The following is a 22859-nucleotide window of genomic DNA, read 5'->3' on the forward strand; positions in this document are numbered from 1 at the left end:
CTGACCTAGCCATTACTCCAGATAGAGATCCATGCTGGGGCCCTCAGTGCAGTCTGGTAGTCCAACATTTCTCACAGTGTTGTGGCATTGGCGATCCTAATAATCCTCTACATTTTCCCACAGATAATGTACCTCCCCCTGGAGTACCTTTATATGAGAGTCCACCTCTGTGACTGTGGGCTTGAGGGCCATAGGTGCAGATTTTCTCATCGTCCATGCCGTCCTTCAACTTCTTATGACCTTCATGCAAAAGGCCCATATTGACCCCAGGACATCAATTATAGGCTCCAAAGATGATTTAATGTCCAAAATAGCCTTTAGAATTCATTCGATTTCTTGGAGTTCTCCGATAGTGTATGCTACAGCTTCGTGTCGAGGTGCAGAAATACCCCCAATCCACTCCTCGACTCAGCCATCACAACGGTAGGCCTGTCGTGCTTGGGGAGCACTATGGGGAGGGGGTGCAGGAGCAGGACCTGCTGTAGCTTTGGGATCCACAGATCATAAACCACACAGTACAAGATTAGGGTCCCAGCACTTCTCAGCCGTGTTCTCATGGGTGCTGTGTGTCATCAACACCCCCTTTTAAGAACGAGGGGGAGAGAATGTAGAGTGCAAACGTTCAATTGTGATGGAGGTAGGGCTCTTTAACAGGCACGCAACCTTCCCACCTCCAACAAAATGTCCAGAATCCTCAAGACATTCCTTTAGTTCACTTGTGCGCCCCCCCCCGGTGACAACTCATGTCAACCCATGTACACTGTACCGCGACCTCCAGGATATACATGGGCTACACCAATTAGAACCGTACCAGCCCTACAGCCTCACAGCACTGCCTGGGGGCATAGCTAACTACCCTAACGGAAGACGCCGATCAGGCCGCTGGCTGGGTAAGTGCACACAACTGTGCCAGAAGTCTGTGTGCCCCACAGATGGTAGGCCCAAGTCAGCAGCATGACGGGGGCCTACTCCCTTGGTTCCTTACGTCTCCACCGTGGACCCCCTTAATAGGAGAGACAGAAGGGCTGCTACTCCATTCCATCACCATGCATTCCTTGCAAGGGAGACTCAACTAGGGCCCGCAGCTGAAGGCACTTAAGGCCACAGTTTGGCTGATTCCACCAGGCAAGAGGGAGCAGCTTGCGGGTTGCGATGAACCCAGATCAGCATTGTGGCACGAGGGGGCACTCCCTTGGCCCCAAATTCCGTCACCACAGCCCGCCAAAGAAGGTAAGGCCACCACTCCTTTCATTCTCCCTACATTCCACATGGAGGAGACTCAGTCAGGTCCCTGCACCCGGAGTCACTCAAGGGTGCGGTACAGCCAAAGTCACCAGGATGCCCTGTGAAACGCAGTGGCATTCAAGCAGGGTAGGTGGGATTCGAGAGACCCGCACTGCTGCACAGTTGATGGAGAGTAAGAGCAGTAAGTCTGTAGAAGGGGCTACAGGGCAGCGGGATCAGTGCAGGATGCTGAACAGTGAGTTGGGCGGGTGGAGCTCAATTCAACATGACCATCCTGATTGCCATCTTGGCCATGCCCATTTCAGTGCTCCTTCTTGATCACCCCTGCCTCTCTCACCTTAAAGGAGTAATGGTGTCCAGGCAAGAGAAAACAAACAGGACAGAGACATGACCCGGCCAAGCAAGCCCCCGCCAAATGGCAGATAGTGTCAGAGTCTACACCATAGTAAACATGGCACATGGAGCCACTACTATGTAGGCCATAATTAAAATGCCCACACCATGTTCATAAGAATAAATTAAAACATAAGACAGAAATTGAAATGAGAAATGGCAACTTTAAAATGTTAGTAGGAATGCAGCAAAAAGGAAGTATGCCGGAGGAGGAATAAAAAGTTTCTTTTCAATTACCAATCATGTAGCCGGGAAGTCAGTTTGCTGTCCCAAGATTGATGACTCACCTGACATGTCAGGACTGTGTTGAGGAAAGCTGGCCAGATGGTAATATTCTTAATCTATCAGCACCAACACATTGCTTCATACACTACTCACATTCACACTGCATATTTATACACATACCTATTCAGAATGTGTATTTCATGTTGGCTGGAAGCTGAGCTTAGATATTAAAAAGAGAGGGGCAGGCGAGTGGCAGAAATTGGGTTTATATGTACTGATGCTATGATGATGATTATGATAATAATAATTATTATTAATACTACTGCTGCTACTACTGCAGTGGTAATATTTGTTATTGTTTGAGTTATTTTTCTCTTGAGGTACTGCTATTTATTATAATTAATATTATGAGTAGTAGTAGTGGCAATATTGATAGTTGCAGTAATTGTATGAAATGTGTTAACCATAGCAATGCAAATCCGATCACTGTGATTACTATTGCTAGTCTTCTTGTTGTCATTATTAGTTGCACTACTAGTATGCAGTAGTTGTATGAGTAGAAGTAGGACTAGTAATATTTCCATTCTTACTATTTTAAATGTTACTATTATTGTTATTTTTACTGAGATTGTGCTCTGTTGTTATTGCTGCAGCGTCCTCCCCAGCAAATAAGCCACAAACGGAGCTCTGTAAAAGGCATCTTTATTCCCCAGCATGCGATCACACACTGCACCCTCATTATCTCATAAATGTTAATAAACACACCTTAACACCTATCCGCAAGTTATGTAATTCCTCCGATGAGTCCTCACAGAACCGCAAGGGTCCTAACGCACGTAGTCTCATTACACTACATCTACCCCTTTGATAAATAGAAAATACGAACAATAGTCACTTTATAGTTCTTCAATAAGTCATTGAGGCTCTCAAAGTAGACAGCCTGATTGAGTGGTGTGTGGTAGTTGAGATGCACTCTGATTGTGAATCGATGGCACAGGTTCTGATACTTAATCTGGGCTATTAGGCGGGGTCGTCTCATTCATGATTGCAGAAGCTGACGACCTTTGAGGTAGGATTCATCACACTTTAATCCAATGTAATGGACTTTCAGGAATGATGCAGGATGACCATGTGTCCTTTTCACCTCACAACCCTCAGTGAATCAACAGCTCCTTGAAGAATGTGAATTGACACTTGTACTGACGTTGTTTTATGCCTCGTGGTTCTTAAGAATGACCCTTGATTCTACAATGGTTTGGCTGCATCCTACACGTATACCTTTCTGTTTGACGGGTTGAAGCATGGCACAGGAGAAAGGCTGCTAACATTTTTAACTGGCATGATGTTAACTGATGCACCACTGTCTATGATAAATGTTATGGGTCAACCGTTGAGATTTATTGTAATCTTGGGGCAGTGTCCAAATTAATTCTGTTGTTTTGTTGGTTGGTTTTTCTTTGTCTTTTTTTCATCTCCACAAGCAGCCAAACCTAAATGTGCATGTTGCTCTTTGGTTGATACTATCATAGCATATACTTCTTCTTCACTTGCGCTTGATAATTACGCTGTAGAGCCTTTGCAAAATAACTGTATGACGATCAATATTGTTTGGTTTTTACTTGTCGTAACTTATGTTGCTATTTGATATTGTTGGCATTGTTAGAACACTTCTCGAACCTTCTGGCGTCCATTTTCTCTCTGCTGTGATGCAGTTGGGTTTTCTTTTGCCTTGCAAGCTGTTATAAAGTGTTTTTTTTCCCACAACCTTTACACATCTGCCCTATTGCTGGAAATTTACCTTCATGGGGAAACGAAAACCCATCTCAGAAACACAATTTTTCTTCTTTGGAGATATCGACTTGAGTGTATATACCTTTTACTTGTGCTTACTTTGAATGACCAACGCTGATTCACTTTTTGCTGTTCCATCTTCCGTATGATCAGCTTGTCAATCCACTCTTTAATTGGCCCTTGCAGCCATTAATACTTTTCTCCAAACTGAGCGTCTCTCATCATGCGTCTTCTGAATGAATCTGAAAAACAGCCATTCATAACTCTGAGGCATATGGCTTCTCAGTTATAAACCCAATAAACTTGCAGTGTTTGATAAGCATGTCAAGTCTCTCATCCATTTTTCTCCATCTTGCAGTCACCCTGATTGAAAATGTACCTTTCATAGTCGATATTTGGCATCGGATTGAACTTAGTTCCCAATGTTTCTATGATCAGATGGTACGATATTGCATCAATCTGTGAGATTTTCTTCAGGACTTCTTTTACTCCTCCAATGGCAAGGTTCTTGTAGTAATTAATGATTTTTTAAATGAAGTTATCGAACGTCTTGATCCAGGCAGTTATCTGGCATCAATAATTTGCTTCATGGTGGTGTCGAATTGTGGTGGTGGTTTCCGAAACACATCTGAATCGTACTTTGCGCTCTGCCGTTGAGAGCATATGCTGCTCGGGTGACTGTTGCTGTTCACTCTTCACTGTGACTTCTGCAATCACTGTTCATGTGCTTGCACTTTGGCCGGCATGCCTGATCAGGGGTTGTAAGGCACCATCTTCTTTCTTGACGGTAAGTAACAGTTTAGTCTTTCACACTTGGACTTCACTACTTTTATCTTTTTGCATTGTATTGATGATGGCTCTGTGTTATGGTGCAGCACAATATCTCTTCATTCAGCCTGACCAGCAGATTCTTGTGGGCTTTTCAAATGTGTTCCTTTGCTGGGCATTCAACTTGATCAACACCCGTGTCTGAGCTGGAGCAGGGCTTCAACTCCATATGCGCCAACTTTGAACTGCTTCTCATTCATTTTGACATAATTGGCATGCACAAGCAGTTTGCTGTACCATTCCAAACTCTCAGGGAGAGACATCTTGTTTCCTTGGGACACGTATCCCCGACTCATTGCCAGATGTATTGCCCTCCCCAGCGTGGGAGCATGGATATGAATACGTCACACGTGGAGTTCTGTAACAGATGTCTTTATTTCTCTACATACGATCACACTCTACACTCTCATTACGTCATAAACGTTAATAAACATGCCTTAATACCTCCCAACAAGTTATGTAATTCCTCTGTTGAGTCCTGCCAGAACCACGAGGGTCCTAGCGCACATAGTCTCACAACACTACAATTGCTATTTTTTTAAATAAATAATAGTAATATTCATATAATTACCATTGTTAATATTAATATACTCATTGCTGTGAATGTTGCTGTTGTTAATATAATCATTTTTATTATTGTAATTGTTATAATTATTATTATTATTATTACTAGTAGTAGTAGTAGTTATAGAAGTCCTATATATCTTTGGAGACAGTTATGTAAATACGCCAAGTTAACCACATTTGATGTCAAGTGACAAACTAATCTCTTTCTGTTTATCCAATAAAAAGATGATGGCACAGAATTTGTAATTAATACCAAAGAAAAACAGAGCTCCCAAGACGGAATGTAAATTGGGATGTTGGTGCTTAAAATAAATTTGGAGCCAGGATTCCCTATAAAATTGTCTAGGGTGAACACAAAGTGCAGCATCTGGCAGGAATCATTTCAATCTCTGCCATTCTATGTAATGCAGTAGTTTTGTCACAGTCCTATGTCTCCAAGGAGATGGATAATAATAATTTCCTCTTATTTTGCAGCTGTGATCGACTCGAAGATCTGGGTTCTAGACCGGCAAGTTTTTCAAAACATCATGATGAGCTCAGGACAGGCACAACATCAGGAGTACTTCAGCTTCCTGCGCAGGTACAGTGATTAATTCCAAAAAACAAAATGTACCAGATAATAACCAGGAGTGGACATTCTGCCACCATCTGTGGAGTACCCTTAACAATTATAAAAATATTTCAAGAAACTAAAGAGTTCTGTGACGAAATAGCAGCAAATAGAGGCAGTGGGTAACAGGTCAAGTGTGTTTATGAGATCTCAGAACTCAATTTTATGTATGTCTTGGGGTACTAGATTTCTTGTAATATGTACCCCTTTCCCTTCCTTCTCCTTTTCTTGTATCCGTCATCCACAGTTTTGGTCCTGTGTCTTCCAATCTAACGTTCTACGTGGGGGTGAGGGCTGGAGCATGCAAGAGAGAGCTAGGAAAAGGGAGGAAGCAGCGAGGTCTGTACAGTAAGAGGGCCGGAGGGGAGGAGAGGAAGAGTATAATGGATGGAAGAGGATCTGGGAGTTACTTTTCCAAAATTAAATAATCAAGCATGAATGGGTAGGTAACAGGTCGAGTGTCTTTATAAGATCTCAGAACTCCATTTTATGTATGTCTTGTGTTACTATGTTTCCTGTAATGCATGCCCCTTTCCCTTCTTTCTCCTTTTTTAGTCTCCCACATCTAGCGTTTTGGTCCTCTGCCTTCCCACCTGACTATCTACAATATTTTTTTTAATGTATTTAACAGTTTTACATCATCAACAATTAACTTTGTTAGTTACTCTTCAGTACCTTAAAAGTATAGTTTCACATAGCTCATGTGCAACAGGAGGTATGGGTGTGCTCTACAAAGCCACCAATGAAAGCAGCAACAGTCTTATAATAACCTTGTACAATAAACAAGAAGAAGTAACACGAGAAGTAGAGGGAAGAGGAGAAGATTAGATGATAAGAGAGCAAAGACATGATGAGAGAACAAGAAGGTGCTATACTGTGCTGGAGCAGGCAAGAGAGAGCTAGGAATAGAAAGGAAGCAGCAAGGTCTGTATGGCAAGAACGCCGGAGGGGAGGAGAACAAGAGTACAATAGAGGGTAGAGAATCTGGGTGTTAGGGGTGAAGTGCCAAGAATGGAGAAGGTCAGGGAGGTGGTGAGGACAAAGGAAGTTGAAAGGAGGGTGTGGGAATGAGGGTGGATGTGATGAGAAGAATGTAACTGTACAGGAGCCAGCGCATGGTATAAAAGATAGTCAGATAGTGTAAGGCCCAACAGCTATTTTACATCAAACCGATTTAGTCTAAAGAAATGAGTCTTTATACATCAATGAAAGGATTTCAGGGTAGGTTTGGCCCTAACATCCACAGGGAGGGAGTTCCAGGAAACGGGTGCAGCTCCGGAGAATGATTGATTCATTATTTTCTAAAGTGTGCCTTTTATTAGAATATCATAGTTTATTTAATTTCTAATTGCCTTAAAATCCCCCTCCCCATATCTTCCACAATATCTATCTAGCTTTTCCAGATACTTTGGCCATTAGCTGCCAATTGACACCATATCATGTGTGACACCATGTAGGAAAGTGCCCCTTTTGACATGGTTGCCCCCCACTTTTTTCCTGATGCATGATGTGATTTCGAATTGTAATTGCACAGGGCCCTTGCTAACCAGGTTCCCAATGTCAGATCTCCTTCCTTAAAACTGTACCATGATTGACACAACTTCAGATACCCCTGTATGTCCCTCGTTACTGATGCCCCTGGGCTGGAACACTGGTTGTACCACCCCAGGGACCCTTCTCCAGAGCTATGCACTCTGCCATTGCAAGCTGCGTGTCTTGGTGTAGAGAAAACCGAGGAGTCAACCTGGCACACAGCCCTGCGTGCCATGCCTTTCATACACTCACCCAGTATAAAGTTAGGATTCATACTGCAAAAATCAAGTATTTCTCAGAGACCATTGACAAAGCCTGGAATAATGCCAAAGAATTGTTCACCACACTTCAAAAACTTAGCCAAGTACAGGTTTACAAAGAGACAACCCCGGATCAAGCCTTCTGTGACACCCTGGCTTCCACCTTTTGCAGGAAGGTTCAGGACATCTACAACAAATTTACATTGAACCCTACTCAGGTGGTGAGTATTCGGGATCCCCCTGAGTTAAAACACTCCAGTAGCCCGAATTCCGTGCTTCTTTCCGAGTTCCAACCAATTACTTACGAGCAGGTGGTTAAACTTCTCGCTGCCGCCAAATCGAGCTCACCATTGTATCCATGCCCCCCCAAGATCATAATCTCAGTAATCAAACTGATAGCCTCCCATCTCACAGAACTATTTAACCATGTTCTGCAAACTGGTATCTTCCCCAAATTATGGAAAAAGACCTCCATCTTACCACTATTAAAAATATAAAATCTGGACAAAACAGACCCCGCCAACTATCCTCCAATAGCTCGTCTGCCACTGCCAGCAAAAATTCTTGAAAAATACATGAATCAAGAACTTACCACGTTTATCAATAACAACAACATTCTGGATCCTTCCCAATATGGTTTTTTGGTGGTCATAGCACGGAGCTTGCATTGATTATGGTGGCAGAAGAAATTAGGAGCCCTGTCGATAAGGGAGACATAGCAACACTGATCCTTTGGGATATGTTGGCAGCATTCGACACGGTGGACCATGGCCTCCTACTACGTTGACTTCAAGAAACAGGCATTGCCAGCACCGCCTTACAACTATTTAACTCCTTCCTTTCTAACCGGGAACAATTTGTGAAGATGGATGGCCTGAGTTCTCAGAGTTTAAATCTTCCTTGTGGGGTTCCACAGGGCTCGTCCCTCAGCCCGACTCTTTTCAATTTGTATATGGTTCCCCTGGCCAGGCTTATTAAATCCTTCGGATTTGCCATGGTGTCATATGCCGATGACACTCAGATTATAGTATCCATCTCAGAGGACCCTTGCAGCACCATTCACAACTTTCATGCCTGTATGGGACAGGTGAGCAAATGAATATCTGAGAACTGCCTTAAACTGAAGTCCAATTAAACTGAGGTTCTTCTCTTTGACAGAGATGTCTCCCATTGGTCCTCAGGCTGGTGGCCTAGTGAACTTGGCCCTCTGCCCACTCCAGACTCTAAGGCTAGGAACTTGGGAGTTATCTTTGAAACCAATTTTTCATTCTCCCATCATGTGAATTGTAGGAAGGTGGCTACCTGACTATGGTTACCCCAGATTTTTTGCCTTGTGTTTAGCTGGTTTTCGACTTAGTTGGCCTGGTTCCCTGCTAATCAGGGCCCCAGGCTATCTGCTCTCTCTGTAAAATGGATTCCATGTACGCTAGGTGCATAACTAGATTGGCTTGGGTCACCTTATCAGCCCCTGTACAGAGTTCTATAGGTGCCCAGGGCATAGGTGCATCCAAGGCCTACCAGGGGCTGCAGCATATCTTTTGCCACCCCTGGCTGGCTATCTAAAATTGACATAACTGGCTGATCACTCAGCTGGGGCAAGGTGGTGTAATCACCCCTTGCTTAGATATAGTATGCCTATATCTAAACCTATCTGGACACATATATACCTATCAGTCACTCCTATGGCAGGCCTTAACAATCCTGGAGGCAGAATGCTTGGTTTTATGTGAGATGGTGCTCTAGCATGAGCTGAGCCTGTCTGCAGCTGTCGGGACCAATTCCCTAAGCTGTTCCGGGATAATGCCATACCATATACTATTAAGTGCACCTGAAATGCACCGGAGCGGGCTGCCTTCCCATTGGTGCCAAAACCCCTGCATCTCCATTCTGCCAATTGCTGGAAGAATCTACCCCTCCACCCCGAAATTTGACTGTAGTTGCGTGTCTGGGAGCTATCCGGACCAGCAGCGTGGGACAGGACAGACCGAGGCGGCCGCCCCGGCCCCGAGCAGAGACGGAGGCTGCAGATTCGAGGTGTCTGCTTACCGCGTTGCAGGACCGTGGGTGCCATTTGAGCTCCAGCTTGTGTAGTTTCACTGGCAGCCGGGAGCTGAGGAGCAGACGGAGGTGCCTGTGTCTGTTGAAGCTTCCCTCCAGAACTCTTCACACCAGGAAACGCCATCAAATAGAGTTGTGGCCACTCGTGGAGGAAGACTCACCGCCTAACATCGTTAAGACTCTCTCTTTTCCTGCTGCCGATCCCTGCTACAGGAGTAGCATAGCTGTTTGTCAAAAGCGCCGCTGAGTGACTGTGAGCGCGAGGCCGCAGAGGAGGACGAGGCGCCGGCCCCAGGACTGCGAGGACCAGCATTCACCACCTTCAGCTGGTCCTCTTCCTGTGAGAGCCGCGCCCCCTTCCAGTGCCCCACCCCCAGCGAAGCGCTACAACTTCTCGCGGCACCCGCTGCGCGGGTGCCACTCGTGGAGGAAGACTCACCGCCTAACATCGTTAAGATTCTCTCTTTTCCGGCTGCCGATCCCTGCTACAGGAGTAGCATAGCTGTTTGTCAAAAGTGCCGCTGAGTGACTGTGAGCGCGAGGCTGCAGAGGAGGACGAGGCGCCGGCCCCAGGACTGCGAGGACCAGCATTCACCACCTTCAGCTGGTCCTCTTCCTGTGAGAGCCGCGCCCCCTTCCAGTGCCCCGCCCCCAGCGAAGCGCTACAACTTCTCGCGGCACCCGCTATGCGGGACGCGCGCGGGACGCAGCCCGGGGCGAAGACCGGGCCAAGGGCGGGCCCGTTGTTGCCCGTTAGTGCCCGATAGAGACCGGACCGGGCCATTCCTCTTTCAACAACGACCCAGCAACAAACAAATATGCCACCTAAAACAAGAAGTGCCTCCAAACCTAAATCCAAACACGCGCAGGAGGTAGCACAAGTAACAGGCCCTATTGGCCTATTCATATCACGGGTCAATGAGACGATAAACCAAAGCATAGCTCTGATGGAGAAGAGAGTATCATTAGATCTCATGAGTGCAAACGCGAAGCGCTCATCATTAGGCGCTATAGCAAATGCCGCCTCTCCAATCAACCTCAACACTCAAAACAGCTCTCTTCCTGTGACTCTGTCAGTACCAGACTCAAATACCGTCCCGTCGGTAGTAGACCTGTCAGTCACGCACTCTGAGTCGGATCTTTCCATAACATCTGACGACCTGGAAGCAACTCCCGACCTAGCTGGCTGTCAATCTCAGGGAGATGTCCAACCCACCGAAAACCTGCCCCAGCAAGGCGAGAGAGAAGGAGCAATTCCGAAAACTCGTCTAGCAAACAGTGAAGAAACACCTAGTCTATCGTGCCAGGAACACACAACAACTCACTCAAACTCCTCAACGACTCACAGTATACTACATCTCCCCGAATCAACCCTCCCACACAAGGCAATCTCTAACGACAACACCACAAACCAATGTAAGACCTGCAGAATCACTTCGCAAGTTCTTACTACAACCAAAGACTTACTATACCAATATCTAAAGCCTATTCAGTTAAGTATCAGAAATCTCGAAGCCCAACTAACTATAATCTCGGCCACCCTCCTAGATTCAAACACCCGGATAGACATAAAGGGCCAGCGCAACACCTCGCACCCACCCAAAAAACAAAATCAAGCACACATGCAGAAAACAGTTAATCATCCAAACCCAACATCTTCAGCACAGAAAAATTTAAAACAAACGACTACAATACCCAAATCCACAGCAAACACGCTTCATCCCCAGAAGGAGAAACCACCTCCCAAAACAGTACAGCAAACTGTAACCACAAATAAAGATACGGTACACACCCCATGTTCAGCAACAAACATAGATTCCAGCAGAATCTGTCCAGAAAATAAGTCTGAACTCCTTTCATCGAAACCTCTGCCCCCCCAAAAAACACCCAAAAACACACTCAAAAAACCTCCTGCAGTTAGACGTCCTGCCCACTTGCCCCCGGAAGTCACTCCCTATACAATAGTTCTAACAGGAGTACCCGAGTTAACAGACGACACACCAGAAACTGCATGGTCACTTAAAAACAAAGCCATGCAGTGGCTAAGCATCAATAGACCCCTTGAATCCCATCTCTCGGGAGGGATCACTACAGCCCGAAGGGTAGCCTGGATAGGCAAAACGAAAAAATCAATACGCGGTGACTGTATCATCGTAACATGTAGAGATCCCTCAACCGTAGACCATATTTGTGCTTGGCCTCAACTCGACAAAAAAGGGGGGATAGACGCCCAACACCTTTCCTTCTTCTACCCCCCAGTGAAACAACATCGCAATCCCCCACCCTGGGTATGGCACCATCACCCCAAAGATTCGCGAAACCAGGACCCATGGCACCAAGCACCATGGAATCAGATGGAATACCCACATGAATATATAGCCAGGGGCGGACCGAGAGAAAGGTACATAGAACGTCAAATACCTTATTGGCAGGACAGACCCTATCAAGCATATGAAGGATGGCAGGGCTTCCCAACCCAAAATCGCTTAGATTGCCTCGAAATGGTCGACTGACCATTCCTGGATAAATCTAGCTACCACAAAGCTGACACTACACAACACTCTGCATCCGATAAACAGCATATAGCATTTCCAGAGTCTCCCCATACACTTGAGATACCATCGACATACCCAAATAATCTCCTGACTAGTACTTCCCCAGCAGAAGGAGATACCAGCCTGGGATCAAGCATCCAGCAAGATACAGTCAATGCAGTCAATATTAACAACTTGACAATATCTGCCAACGTGAAAGAAACACAGACCATGAGAATAGGTATTGCTTATTGGAACGTTGCAGGCCTAACCGCAAAAATAACATGCCCTTTATGGCTGATCATAGCAAGGAGCCAACAAATCCTGTGCCTACAAGAGACCTGGCGTATAACCCCTCTCCATCTAGTGGGTTACAAGACATTCTTTACCAAAGCAACACCTAGCACAATGGGAAGGCCAAAAGGTGGACTCATGATCTATTTTTCTAACACCGTTCCACTCACAGTGAAATTACTAAAGGAAACATGCATCTTCCAAATCATTCAAATTACGCACCTGACAGCATCAACGAGAAACTTATTTATACTCATAAACTACTACAATAACACTGGCACTCTGGAATGCTGCTCACACTTAGATGAAATGGTGGCATATATATCCTCACTACAAAACGCAAACCATAACGCAACACTCAACTACATCTGGGGAGGTGATTTCAATCAAACACTGTGTCCAAATCACAAAAACGGGATCTGCGGACTACAGAATGAACTTGGAAACCCCATCCCTCATTTTGTACATACCCCGGGTGGAAATAAGCTGAACGAAATCCTCTTCACCTTGGACTTAGATTTTGCTAATGAACTAGTTAACCCGGTGCAGGAATTTCTACCCACCTTTCATGGGCGAGGCTGTCTGACAACCATTGACTATATCCTAGCTTCAAACACCTGTAAAGGACTACTAAAAAACTACAAAGTAGGGTCCAGTCCAATTAGCGACCATTACCCCCTCAGTGTGGAACTCCTTATGGGAAAAACAGGTTCATCTTCAATAAAAGCCAGCTCCCTCGACCAACAGTCGCTGGCCATAAAGAAGAAGAATGGCTACGCTATTAAATGATCAAAGATCGACCCTGAAGAGACAACACAAAGGATACTCGAAAAAACACACTTATGGTTAATAGACTGTCTGTCTGCAGAGGCATCCCCTGAATCAATCATCATCTCCTTTAACAACATCCAAGGAGCAATAAGGGAAGAGCTATTCAAAAACACAGCAAACAAACCAAAACTTCCTACGACGAGATGGTTCGACACTGATTGTCGAAAGGCCCTCACCTCCCTCAAAGAAGCCCTTCGACAGAAACCAAGAGATGCCCAAACAATTTCACAACGGAGGAAAATGTACAATAACGCCCGGAAAAACCGCAAGCAACAGATAAAGCAAGACCTATGGCGTCAACTACATGAGAGCGCACTAAGAAAAGACAGCACTGCATTCTGGCAGACCATAAGATCACCCTTTCTGGATAACATCACTGACCCACATCACCTAGACGTGGCAATAACCGAGAATGACTGGGTTCACCACTTCACAAAAATCTTCGGCATACCAACGGACCTTCCCCAAACAAAAGACCAGGAACAAGCAAAGAACAACATTCACCCCATTAACCTACGTTTCACCCTCAACGAGGTCAGAAAGGCTATTAAAGCCTCAAAAACCGGCAAGGTCCCCGGCCCAGACGGGGTACCTATGGACTTGTTTTTATATAACAGTGACTATTGGTCACTAATAATCACTCGGGTAATGACTGCAGTCACTGAAATCGGACTCCTTCCATCATGGTCAACATCTACCCTATTGCCAATATTCAAGAAAGGGGACCGCAACGACCCCGCGTGCTACCGACCGATCTCCCTTCTGGACTCCACGGGCAAGATTGCAGGTCGACTACTCCTGGACCGATTACAATCTTGGGCCCGAGAGAATAACACCATCACAGACCTGCAATATGGTTTCCAGAAGGGGCTTGGAACGGTGGAACAGGCCCTAAACCTGATCCTCCTGGCTGGAAAATACGCACGCGCGAAAGGAGGCAACATCTATCTGGTCTATGTAGACCTGAGCGCGGCATTCGACTGCGTTCAGCATGCAAAGCTGTGGCAGATCATGACAAACCTCGGAGTGGACCCACCCATACTAGCTTTCCTGAGGGAGCTATATACCAACGCGGAAGGCCGAGTTCGTTACGGCATCGGTGGCGAACTATCACGCCCCTTCAAAATATCACGAGGAGTAAGGCAAGGGTGTGTACTGGCTCCCTTCCTGTTCAATCTATACACCAACGGGCTTGAACAGGCTATGCTGGAAGGGAGCCAGGACCTCCCACAGATAGCACGCCGCCCGATACCCATCCTCCTGTATGCCGACGACTCGGTCATCCTGGCCCGGACATCTAACCAACTCCAGCGGCAGTTGAACAAATATGTGTCATTCATGGACTCCCTGGGTCTAAAAGTAAACATCAAAAAAACTTTCACAATGACCATCGGACCAAAACGGGGAGTTTCAAAGTCCATATTCATTAATAACAGCAGACTGGAAAAAACATCGGTATACCCATACTTGGGCATACTAGTGGAAGACACAATGACCTGGCACAAGGCAATCGAAGCCAGAAATCTCAACTTTCGCCGAGCAGTATCAGCACTAAGTGCTTTCTCCATGAAGCTAGGTAAACCTGCCCCAGCTGAACTGCTAACGATATATTATGCAAAATGCCACAGTGTGGCCACATATGGAGCAGGCATTTGGGGTCACGGATGCATCGACCAACTCCAGGTTACGGAGAACGCTTTCATCAAATATATCTTAGCTCTTCCTCAAAGCTCCCCGATCTTAGCCTCACATCGGGAGCTGGGCATGGAATATGTGACAGACACTATACAATGCCAGCCTCTCATACTCTGGCACCGTATATGGTGTAACCCCGAAAGTCACATAACACGCTCCCTCATTACCGAATGCCTTGGCCTAGCATACTGGAGAAAAATACCGTGGCTCAACTACGTCCACAAATTCCTCCAAGATCTTGATCGTGAGCAATATTTTTTAGAACCACCTTCAATAGAAGATATCTCAAAGAAACAGCTGAAAGAACTATGCATGGGCCACTTAAGAGAACTTCGCAATCAAGCCGAGATTGTTAAAACACAAAATGAAAAAATCCGCATAGTGCAGACAGAGAAACTGATACAGCCCTACCTGACGTTCTTTCTTTCGAACTATGAAAAATTCCTATTGACAAGACTACGGTTCGACCTTTACTTCCGCATGGTCTCATTTCCTGAATTGAATAACTGGTCTCGAAATTTGATGTTGCCCCTGTGATGGGGTTTCCAAACAATCAACGATACACGTCATCTTGTTTTGTAAATACTATAGACCGGCAAGGAAAAAATGGATTTTGCCCCTCCTCCGTTCAAGCGGACTCAGACAATCATATCCAGCACTTGCTTACCTCCAATCACCGAAAACCCCGCATGAAGCAAAATTGATAGCGACCTTTTTAAAAACAGTAACATCAACTAGTCGTAAAATCGTCTTTTAACATTACATGTGTTCAAATGTAAATGACCTCTTCTTATTGTACTAATTTATGTTCTTTATAAACTGTACTTTTTATGATTATACAATTTTATAATCGAATAAAAGTTGATGAAATGAAGTGCATTATAATCCTCGCGGGTATATGTCAACTTTGGTTTGGCTTTATCAAAACATGTTGTGTAAGGTGTCATATGATTTGGAATACTACCCCCTCGCCAGTCCTGGCGACAGGGGTAGCATTACACCCCTCTAGAGGGAGACGACATGTTACTTTGCTAAAACACGGTTGATTTTTAAAAGAGCCTCAGATCCACAAAATGAATGCTTCTGCCACAGACACAAGTCTGACCTCCTGCTGCTGACCGAAACTCAGCACAGGAGGCCTGGACAAAGGCTTACCTGTCACAGGGAGGTGTCACACCACCCCAGACAGGAGATAGTGGATTGTAGCAGGGAGGTTTGAAAGAAACCAGAAACTGCCTGGGGAGCACAAGGCTTCCCCTTGCATAATCCGGCCAAACCGGTTCTGGGTCAGACCAGCCCCAGTCCCAGCGTGGCCTGGATCAAAGGAAAGGGGTGTATCCACCCCCTTCCTGGGTCCCACCCATAGGAGGGGACCTAGCAGGTAATCCAGCCCCCTAGATTGGTATAAGAATGGGAGCAGTGCCAACGCACTCAGATTATCCTGATGAAACATAAGAAACGAAACTATGGACCCTTCGACATCCTACTCGACGTAGAAGACTGAAGAATCTCCCTTGTGGTCAAGGAGTGACCACCCTGTGCAAACAGGCACCATCCTGCACCTCGACGTCTGATTTGTTGCAGTTCCCGCCGGAACTCGAGCGACAGAGATTGACGAGATCAAGCTTGCCTGCCTTCCTACAGCCTGATCCACAGTTCCTGCAGAGCTGAGACCCGTGGAGGCGACCGGAAGCGTGGGGCACGCCATCTTGAAAAGACCACAAGACGCTGACCGTGCAGCTTACGAGTGACCCTCGAAGTTGTACACCGGGGTTTGAGAAGCCTCAACCCTGAGCCACTCTTGCACTGAAGCTCACTCCTCTACACTTGACCAGTGCTGCGTGGGGCCCTTCTGCTTTCTTTGGCTCGATGCGTTGGCCTGGTCACTTGCCAGCTGGCTTGTGGCCCCTGTGCCGGCGAAAACCTAAAACCGACTTGCGATTCTGGTTGCTCCAGACTTGCACCAGCTCCTCTGAAAAGGAGTCCCCGCTCTGACCCTTCTGGTCCGAGTGAGAAGCAATCTCTCAATCCCGCGTGGATTGCTCTTGCCAAGTGTTGTTGACTCCGATCTTGAAGCCGACAGCGCCGACGGTGAGAGCCTGCATGGGACAGCTCGTGACCCGCTCCTGGACGTCGCAGATGCCCCAGAGCCCACGTGGCAGCGGAGAGAAGCTCCTCGACAACCACCTGATTGCGCCCGACATTGCCTGGTTCCGTCCTGGTTCCACCCTGGTCACTGCTGAGTGACCCAGACTCTGTCCCCTCTGCTTTCAGGTACTTTTCTACTCTGATCCATCCATGAATCACACCGGACACTTCTCCTTCACATCGCCTGCAGCATCTTCAGCTTCAAGCACCAAGAACCTGGTGACGAAACCCGACGCCACTTTGACCCTATGCACCCGCTTCCTGTGGGTGAGGTAACATTGCAAAACCGGTGTTCCCACACTGGTACACACCTCTAGGGTCTGTGTCTAAAGTTTTGTCCATATAGGTTCAGCAGAAGTATCCTTAAACTCTATTTGTGTAACTTTTACGCACCATTGACTTTGCATTGGTGCATGCGTGTACTTTCAACACTGCACCGGAATCCCGCGAGCTTTTCCCGACTTCAGCATTGCTTGTCCCGACTGCTCCCAGCAATTCCATAGGCCCTAGGCCTAACCACTGTTCGATTGGTATCTCTTATACCACTTTCTTAATATATGGTTTGAGTGGCCACCCCCCCTCATCCATAATTGTGCAACTTTGTATGTTATACTGTGCTTTTGATTTAACGCTTGTGCCCCTTTGCTCATAAAGAGTACTGGGAATTATTTTAGTAATAAACACATATATTTTTATAATATATACTTGTGTGGTGTCCTTTCATTTGATATTACAGGATTGTGATTGGTAAAACAGCTCGCTTAACACGACCTCTTGAGTTTAGCCTTTAAGGCTGCTTAGTCTATGCTATCATTAAGATAGCTTGTCTATAAGGTTGACTTACAACCAGACACCATAAGGGATTGTTTGGACTGATACAAGGTGGTTCCAGAATTGGAAACATCATATATCAGGCCAATTTCTCACACAAATGCAATTACATCAGCCATCAGTTACATCATAAAAAGTTTAAGGAAAATCTTCTGCTTTATACCACCTGTCCTACAGAAAACAGCAGTCTCAGCATTAGTGCTGTCAAGGCTGGACCACTGCAACAGCCTCTTGATTGGTTTTAATAAAGCCCTTCTCATCAAGATGCAAGTCTTACAGAATTCAGCCGCCCTCCTGCTATTTAAATGACCTAAATATGCTTCCGCAAAGGCGGCCCTTAATGCACCCCACTAGCTCCCAGTGGAAAAGAGGATTACGTTTAAGGCCCTCTGCATCGCCATTAGGGCGCTGCACAATCAGGGTCCTACCTATATGTTGAACCACTTTCGTTGGTATACATCTCCCAGAATGCTGCGGTCTGATACCCATTGGCTGGTAGAAGCACCCAAGGCACGTCTCTCTAACGGGTGGATAAGCTTTCTATATATTATCACCAGATTATGAAATCAAATGCCATTTTTATTATTGAATCAATTGCCATTCTCATTGAAAAAATAATCAGACCTGATATCCTTCAGGAAGAGTCTGAAGACCTGGCTTTTTCAGGGCTAAAGCTAAGGAGTGATTAGTTCTCTTTCTTCCGAATTCACGTGACGGACTGGAGATTGGATGTCAGCACCTAGACGCCTCCGGGTATTAGTGCGCTATATAAATAATTATATATATATATATATAAAAATAAATACACTGCATAAGGTATAGGTAAGTCACCCCTACTGCAGGTTTTTTGCCCTAATACAGGGTGCACTATATCCTATGTGAGGGCATATCAGCATTGTAGGAGAGTAGGGTCTGCTTTCCTATGGTCACCCCATTTTGTTGCTTTTTGCTTCACTGGTTTTCAACTTAATGTGGCTGTGGGCCTGCTAATCAGACCCACAGTCTGCTGTTCTCTCTCTAAATTCACAACCATGTACTTTAGGTACATTACCAATTGGGTATTGGGTCACCTTATCAGCCCCTGTACAGTGTACTATAGGTACCCAGGACATAGGTGCATCCAAGGCCTACCAGGGGCTGCAGCATATCTTTTGCCACCCCTGGCTGGCCATCCAATCTGACACAACTGACTGATCACTCAGCTGGGGCAAGGTGGTGTAATCACCCCTTGCTTAGATATAGTATACCTATGTCTAAACCTATATCTGGACATATGTACACCTATAAGTCACTCCTATGGCAGGCCTTAACAATACTGGAGGCAGAGTGCTTGGTTTTATGTGAGATGGTGCTCTAGCATGAGATGAGCCTGTCTGCAGCTTTCAGAACCATGTCCTTTAGCTGTTCTGGGATATTGCCATACCATATACTCTTAAGTGCATTATAATCCTCGCGGTTACTTGCTAACTTTGGTTTGGCTTTATCAAAACATGTCGTGTAAGGTGTCATACGCTTTGGCATACTACCCCCTCGCCAGCCCTGGTGACGGGGGTAGCATTCCACCCTTCTAGAGGGAGAAGACATGTTATTTTCCTTAAACGCTGTTAAATCTAACCAAAGCATCAGCATCACAAAATGGATGCTGCTGCCACAGACACGAGTCTGGCCTCCTGCTGCTGACCGAAGCTCCGGCAGGGAAGGCTTGGTCAAAAGGTTTCCTGTCACAGGGAGGTGTTACACCACCCCAGACAGGAGATAGTGGATTGGGGCAGGGAGGGCTGAATGAAACTAGACACTTCCTGGGGCACACAAGGTGTCCCATGCAAAGTCCAGTTCAAACCGGTGCTGGGGCACTCCAGCCCCAGCTCTGGCGTGAAACTGGACAAAGGGAAAGGGGTGTAACCACCCCCTTCCTGGGTCCCACCCATAGGAGGAACCTAGCAGGTGATCCAGCCATTTGATTTGGAATAAAGGTAGGAGCTGTGCCATGGCACATCAGATCATCCTGACTGAAACTTTGATACAAAACTCTGGACCCTTCGACATCCTACTCGACATAGAAGACTGAAGAATCTCCCTTGTGGTCAAGGAGTGGCCACCTTGTGCAAGCAGGCACCATCAGCGCTCAAAGGTTTTCTTTGTCGTTTCTCCCGCCGGAGCTCAAACGACAGAGACCAACAAGACCTGGACTCCCAGACTTCCAACAGCTGATCCACAGTCCTAGCAAAGCTGAGACTCGTGGAGGCGACGTGAGACGTGGGACCTGCCATCTTGGAAAGCCAGCAAAGTGCTTCATGTGCAGCTTCCGAGACACCCTTGAAGGTGTGCTTTGGGGATTGAGAATAGACCAGCCCTGAGCAGCCTGTGCACTGAAGATCACCTCTCCACACTCACTGAGTGCTGCGTGGGGCCCTTTTGCACTTTTCCTGCTTGACGCGTTGTCCGGTCACTTGCCCGTTGGCTAGTGGCCTCTGAGACAGCGATCCTTCAACTTTGAACTGCTGGTCTGGTTGTTCCAGACTGGCCCTAGCTCCCCTGAAAAGGAGCCACCCATCTGACCTTCCCGGTCCGATCCAGAAGCCATCTTCGAGTCCTGCGTGGGTTGCATTTGCCAAGGCTTGGTGACTTCGATTCAAGAACAGACACTGCCGACAGCAAGAGCCTTTGTCGGACAGCTCGAGTCCACCAGCTGGTCATCCTCGATCCTTCCTGGTCCACGTGGCAGCGGAGACAAACTACTCGACAACACCTGATCGCAACCCGACATTGCCTGGTTCTGTCCTGGTTCCATCCTGGTCACTGGCTAGTGACCTAGACTCTGTCCCCTCTGCTTTCAGGTACTCTACATCTTCGATCGACCCTTGGATCCAACCGGACTCTTCTTTCCTGGCTGCCTGCAGCATCTTTTCCTCCAGACTCCATAGAACTCCACGAAGAAACCCGACTCACTTTGGCACCTATGCACCCGCTTCCTGTGGGTGAGGTAACAAGGGTACTCCGGTGCCCCTGTAGTGATTTACATCCCTAGTGTCCTAGTTTCAAATGGCTAAGTTCTAGTCCAGTCGGAAGTCTCCTAAACCATAACTTTCTGATTTTTACGCACCATTGGCTTGTATGGTAAACGCGGTTGCCTATAGACACTGCACACGCATCCTGTGGGCTCCTATGTCCTAACCTTCATTAGTCCAGTGTAGGCCTAGTGATTCCCAAGGCCCTAGGCCTTACCATTGTTCATGACGTGGTACTTATACCACTTTTTTAATATATGGTTTGAGTGGCCACCCGGCCTATCCATAATTGTGCAGCTTATTGTATGTTATATTAAGTTCTTTGTTTAACGCTTATGCTTCTGTGCTCATAAAGAGTATAGGGGATTATTCTAGAAATAAATACATATATTGTATAATATATAACTTGTGTGGTGTCCTTTCATTTGGTATTTAAAGGATTGCATATGGTAAAACAGCTGGCTTCACATGCCCTCTTGAGTTTAGCCTAAGACTGCTTTTGTCCATTCTACCCCTAGGATAGCTGGTCTATAAGGTTGACTTACAACCAATCATCATAAGGGTCGTTTGGACTGGTGCAAAGTGCTCACTAGAATTACTGATGATCATATACCAGGCCAACTTCTCACAAGCATGAGCAGATTTATGCCCCTACAGTGTCCGGACTAGTCTATGATGTTGTAAGTGACCAGACAAGCCATAAGGACGACATGTGCTAAATACTCGTCAACACGAGTTTCCTAGCTCCATGATAGCTTCACTGATTTCTAAGATGCTTGGTACCAATCATCCCATCCTAATACATCCTATCTGATGCCAGTGATGGGGTTTTAAATAAATTCACACAGGAGACCCTTTTAAAAGGTCTCCTGAAAATCTACCAAATTCTGGTGTGGTCTCTGACTTGTTTTCACCGTCTGCCACCACCAGACATGTTTCTAATCTCATGGGTTGAGAGACAACTCTCTCAGAGGACAGAGACAAAGCTCTTTGAGTTGGCCAGTTGGCCAGGGGGGGCTGGGAGGTTTGTAGGGCTCCAGGCCCTAATGTGATTATGTGGTGCAAGGAAATGTAATGTATGTACTATGTTCTATGCACCCCGTTTGATACCTCTAAATGTGCTCTTATGATTATGAGATTGTTTTGCAAATTATGGTTTATGCCAGTGAGATCATGTTTAATTTGGGTTTACTCCCCTAATGTGAGTTATGCATAGGAGGTTAGAGTCTAATGTGTTTAGACTTATGAGAAGATTGCATAATGTGTTTAGGCTAGTGAGGTTGGCGCAGAATATAATTTGCGCCTAATATGTTACTCTGCATAATGGAGTTTATGTTACAGGTTGATGCTAAGTACAGTGATTACAAGTGGTTACTGGTTGCACGTTTATGATATGTTTTACTTTTACTAAGTTCGCTTTGTGATGGTTTTAACAGTGGTCCAGTGGGCCCTGTCAGGTGTATATAATCCCTCATAGATATGACCTAGTGCCAGGTGGCTCCATGTATAATATGTGTTTACTATTCTAATGTGTTATGAGAATACAACGGCTATCTTTGATATAACCTTGTGTGGAGTTCCTTTTGTAGTGTGCCTGGGATGTATTTGCTTTGTGCGTGTGCACATGTTTTACACATGGCCTCCGGGATAAGCCTGACTGCTCATACAAAGCTACCAAGAGGGTGAGCAGGGGCTATCTTTGGCGTGTAAATCCCTTACCCTGACTAGAGTGCTGGTCTCTGCCTGACTTTGGCGCAAGCCTTAGCCAACCAGAGATTCCATTTCTAACAGTGGTTAATTTTCTGACTTCATTAATAGTTACCAACTGTAGTAAAGTAATGCCCGATATCGATCAGGAGCTCAACCTTACTCCTTATATGGACCTGAGCAATGCTCAATGTAGGGCTCTCTGTAAGGATTAGGATATCGGATGTATGTCGTTACTACGCATGCTTTTACAACACTTGCCTTTACCACGCAGGTTTTACAATGCAAGTCGTTACAATGA

General features: G+C 46.0%; 1 protein-coding gene across 2 annotated transcripts in view; it reads left to right on the forward strand.

The window, feature by feature from the left end:
• LOC147711410 (cGMP-dependent protein kinase 2-like) overlaps positions 1-22859 on the forward strand; it is a 2360133-nt gene that overhangs the window by 831606 nt on the left and 1505668 nt on the right. For both annotated transcript variants that reach the window (XM_086922130.1, XM_086922129.1), the window contains exon 5: positions 5524-5629. In XM_086922130.1, the coding sequence (XP_086778256.1) occupies positions 5524-5629 (106 nt within the window). The remainder of the gene's footprint in view (positions 1-5523; positions 5630-22859) is intronic.

This window comes from Lissotriton vulgaris, chromosome 5 (assembly GCF_964263255.1).
Source record: "Lissotriton vulgaris chromosome 5, aLisVul1.2, whole genome shotgun sequence".
In the NCBI taxonomy this organism is placed as follows: Eukaryota; Metazoa; Chordata; class Amphibia; order Caudata; family Salamandridae; genus Lissotriton; species Lissotriton vulgaris.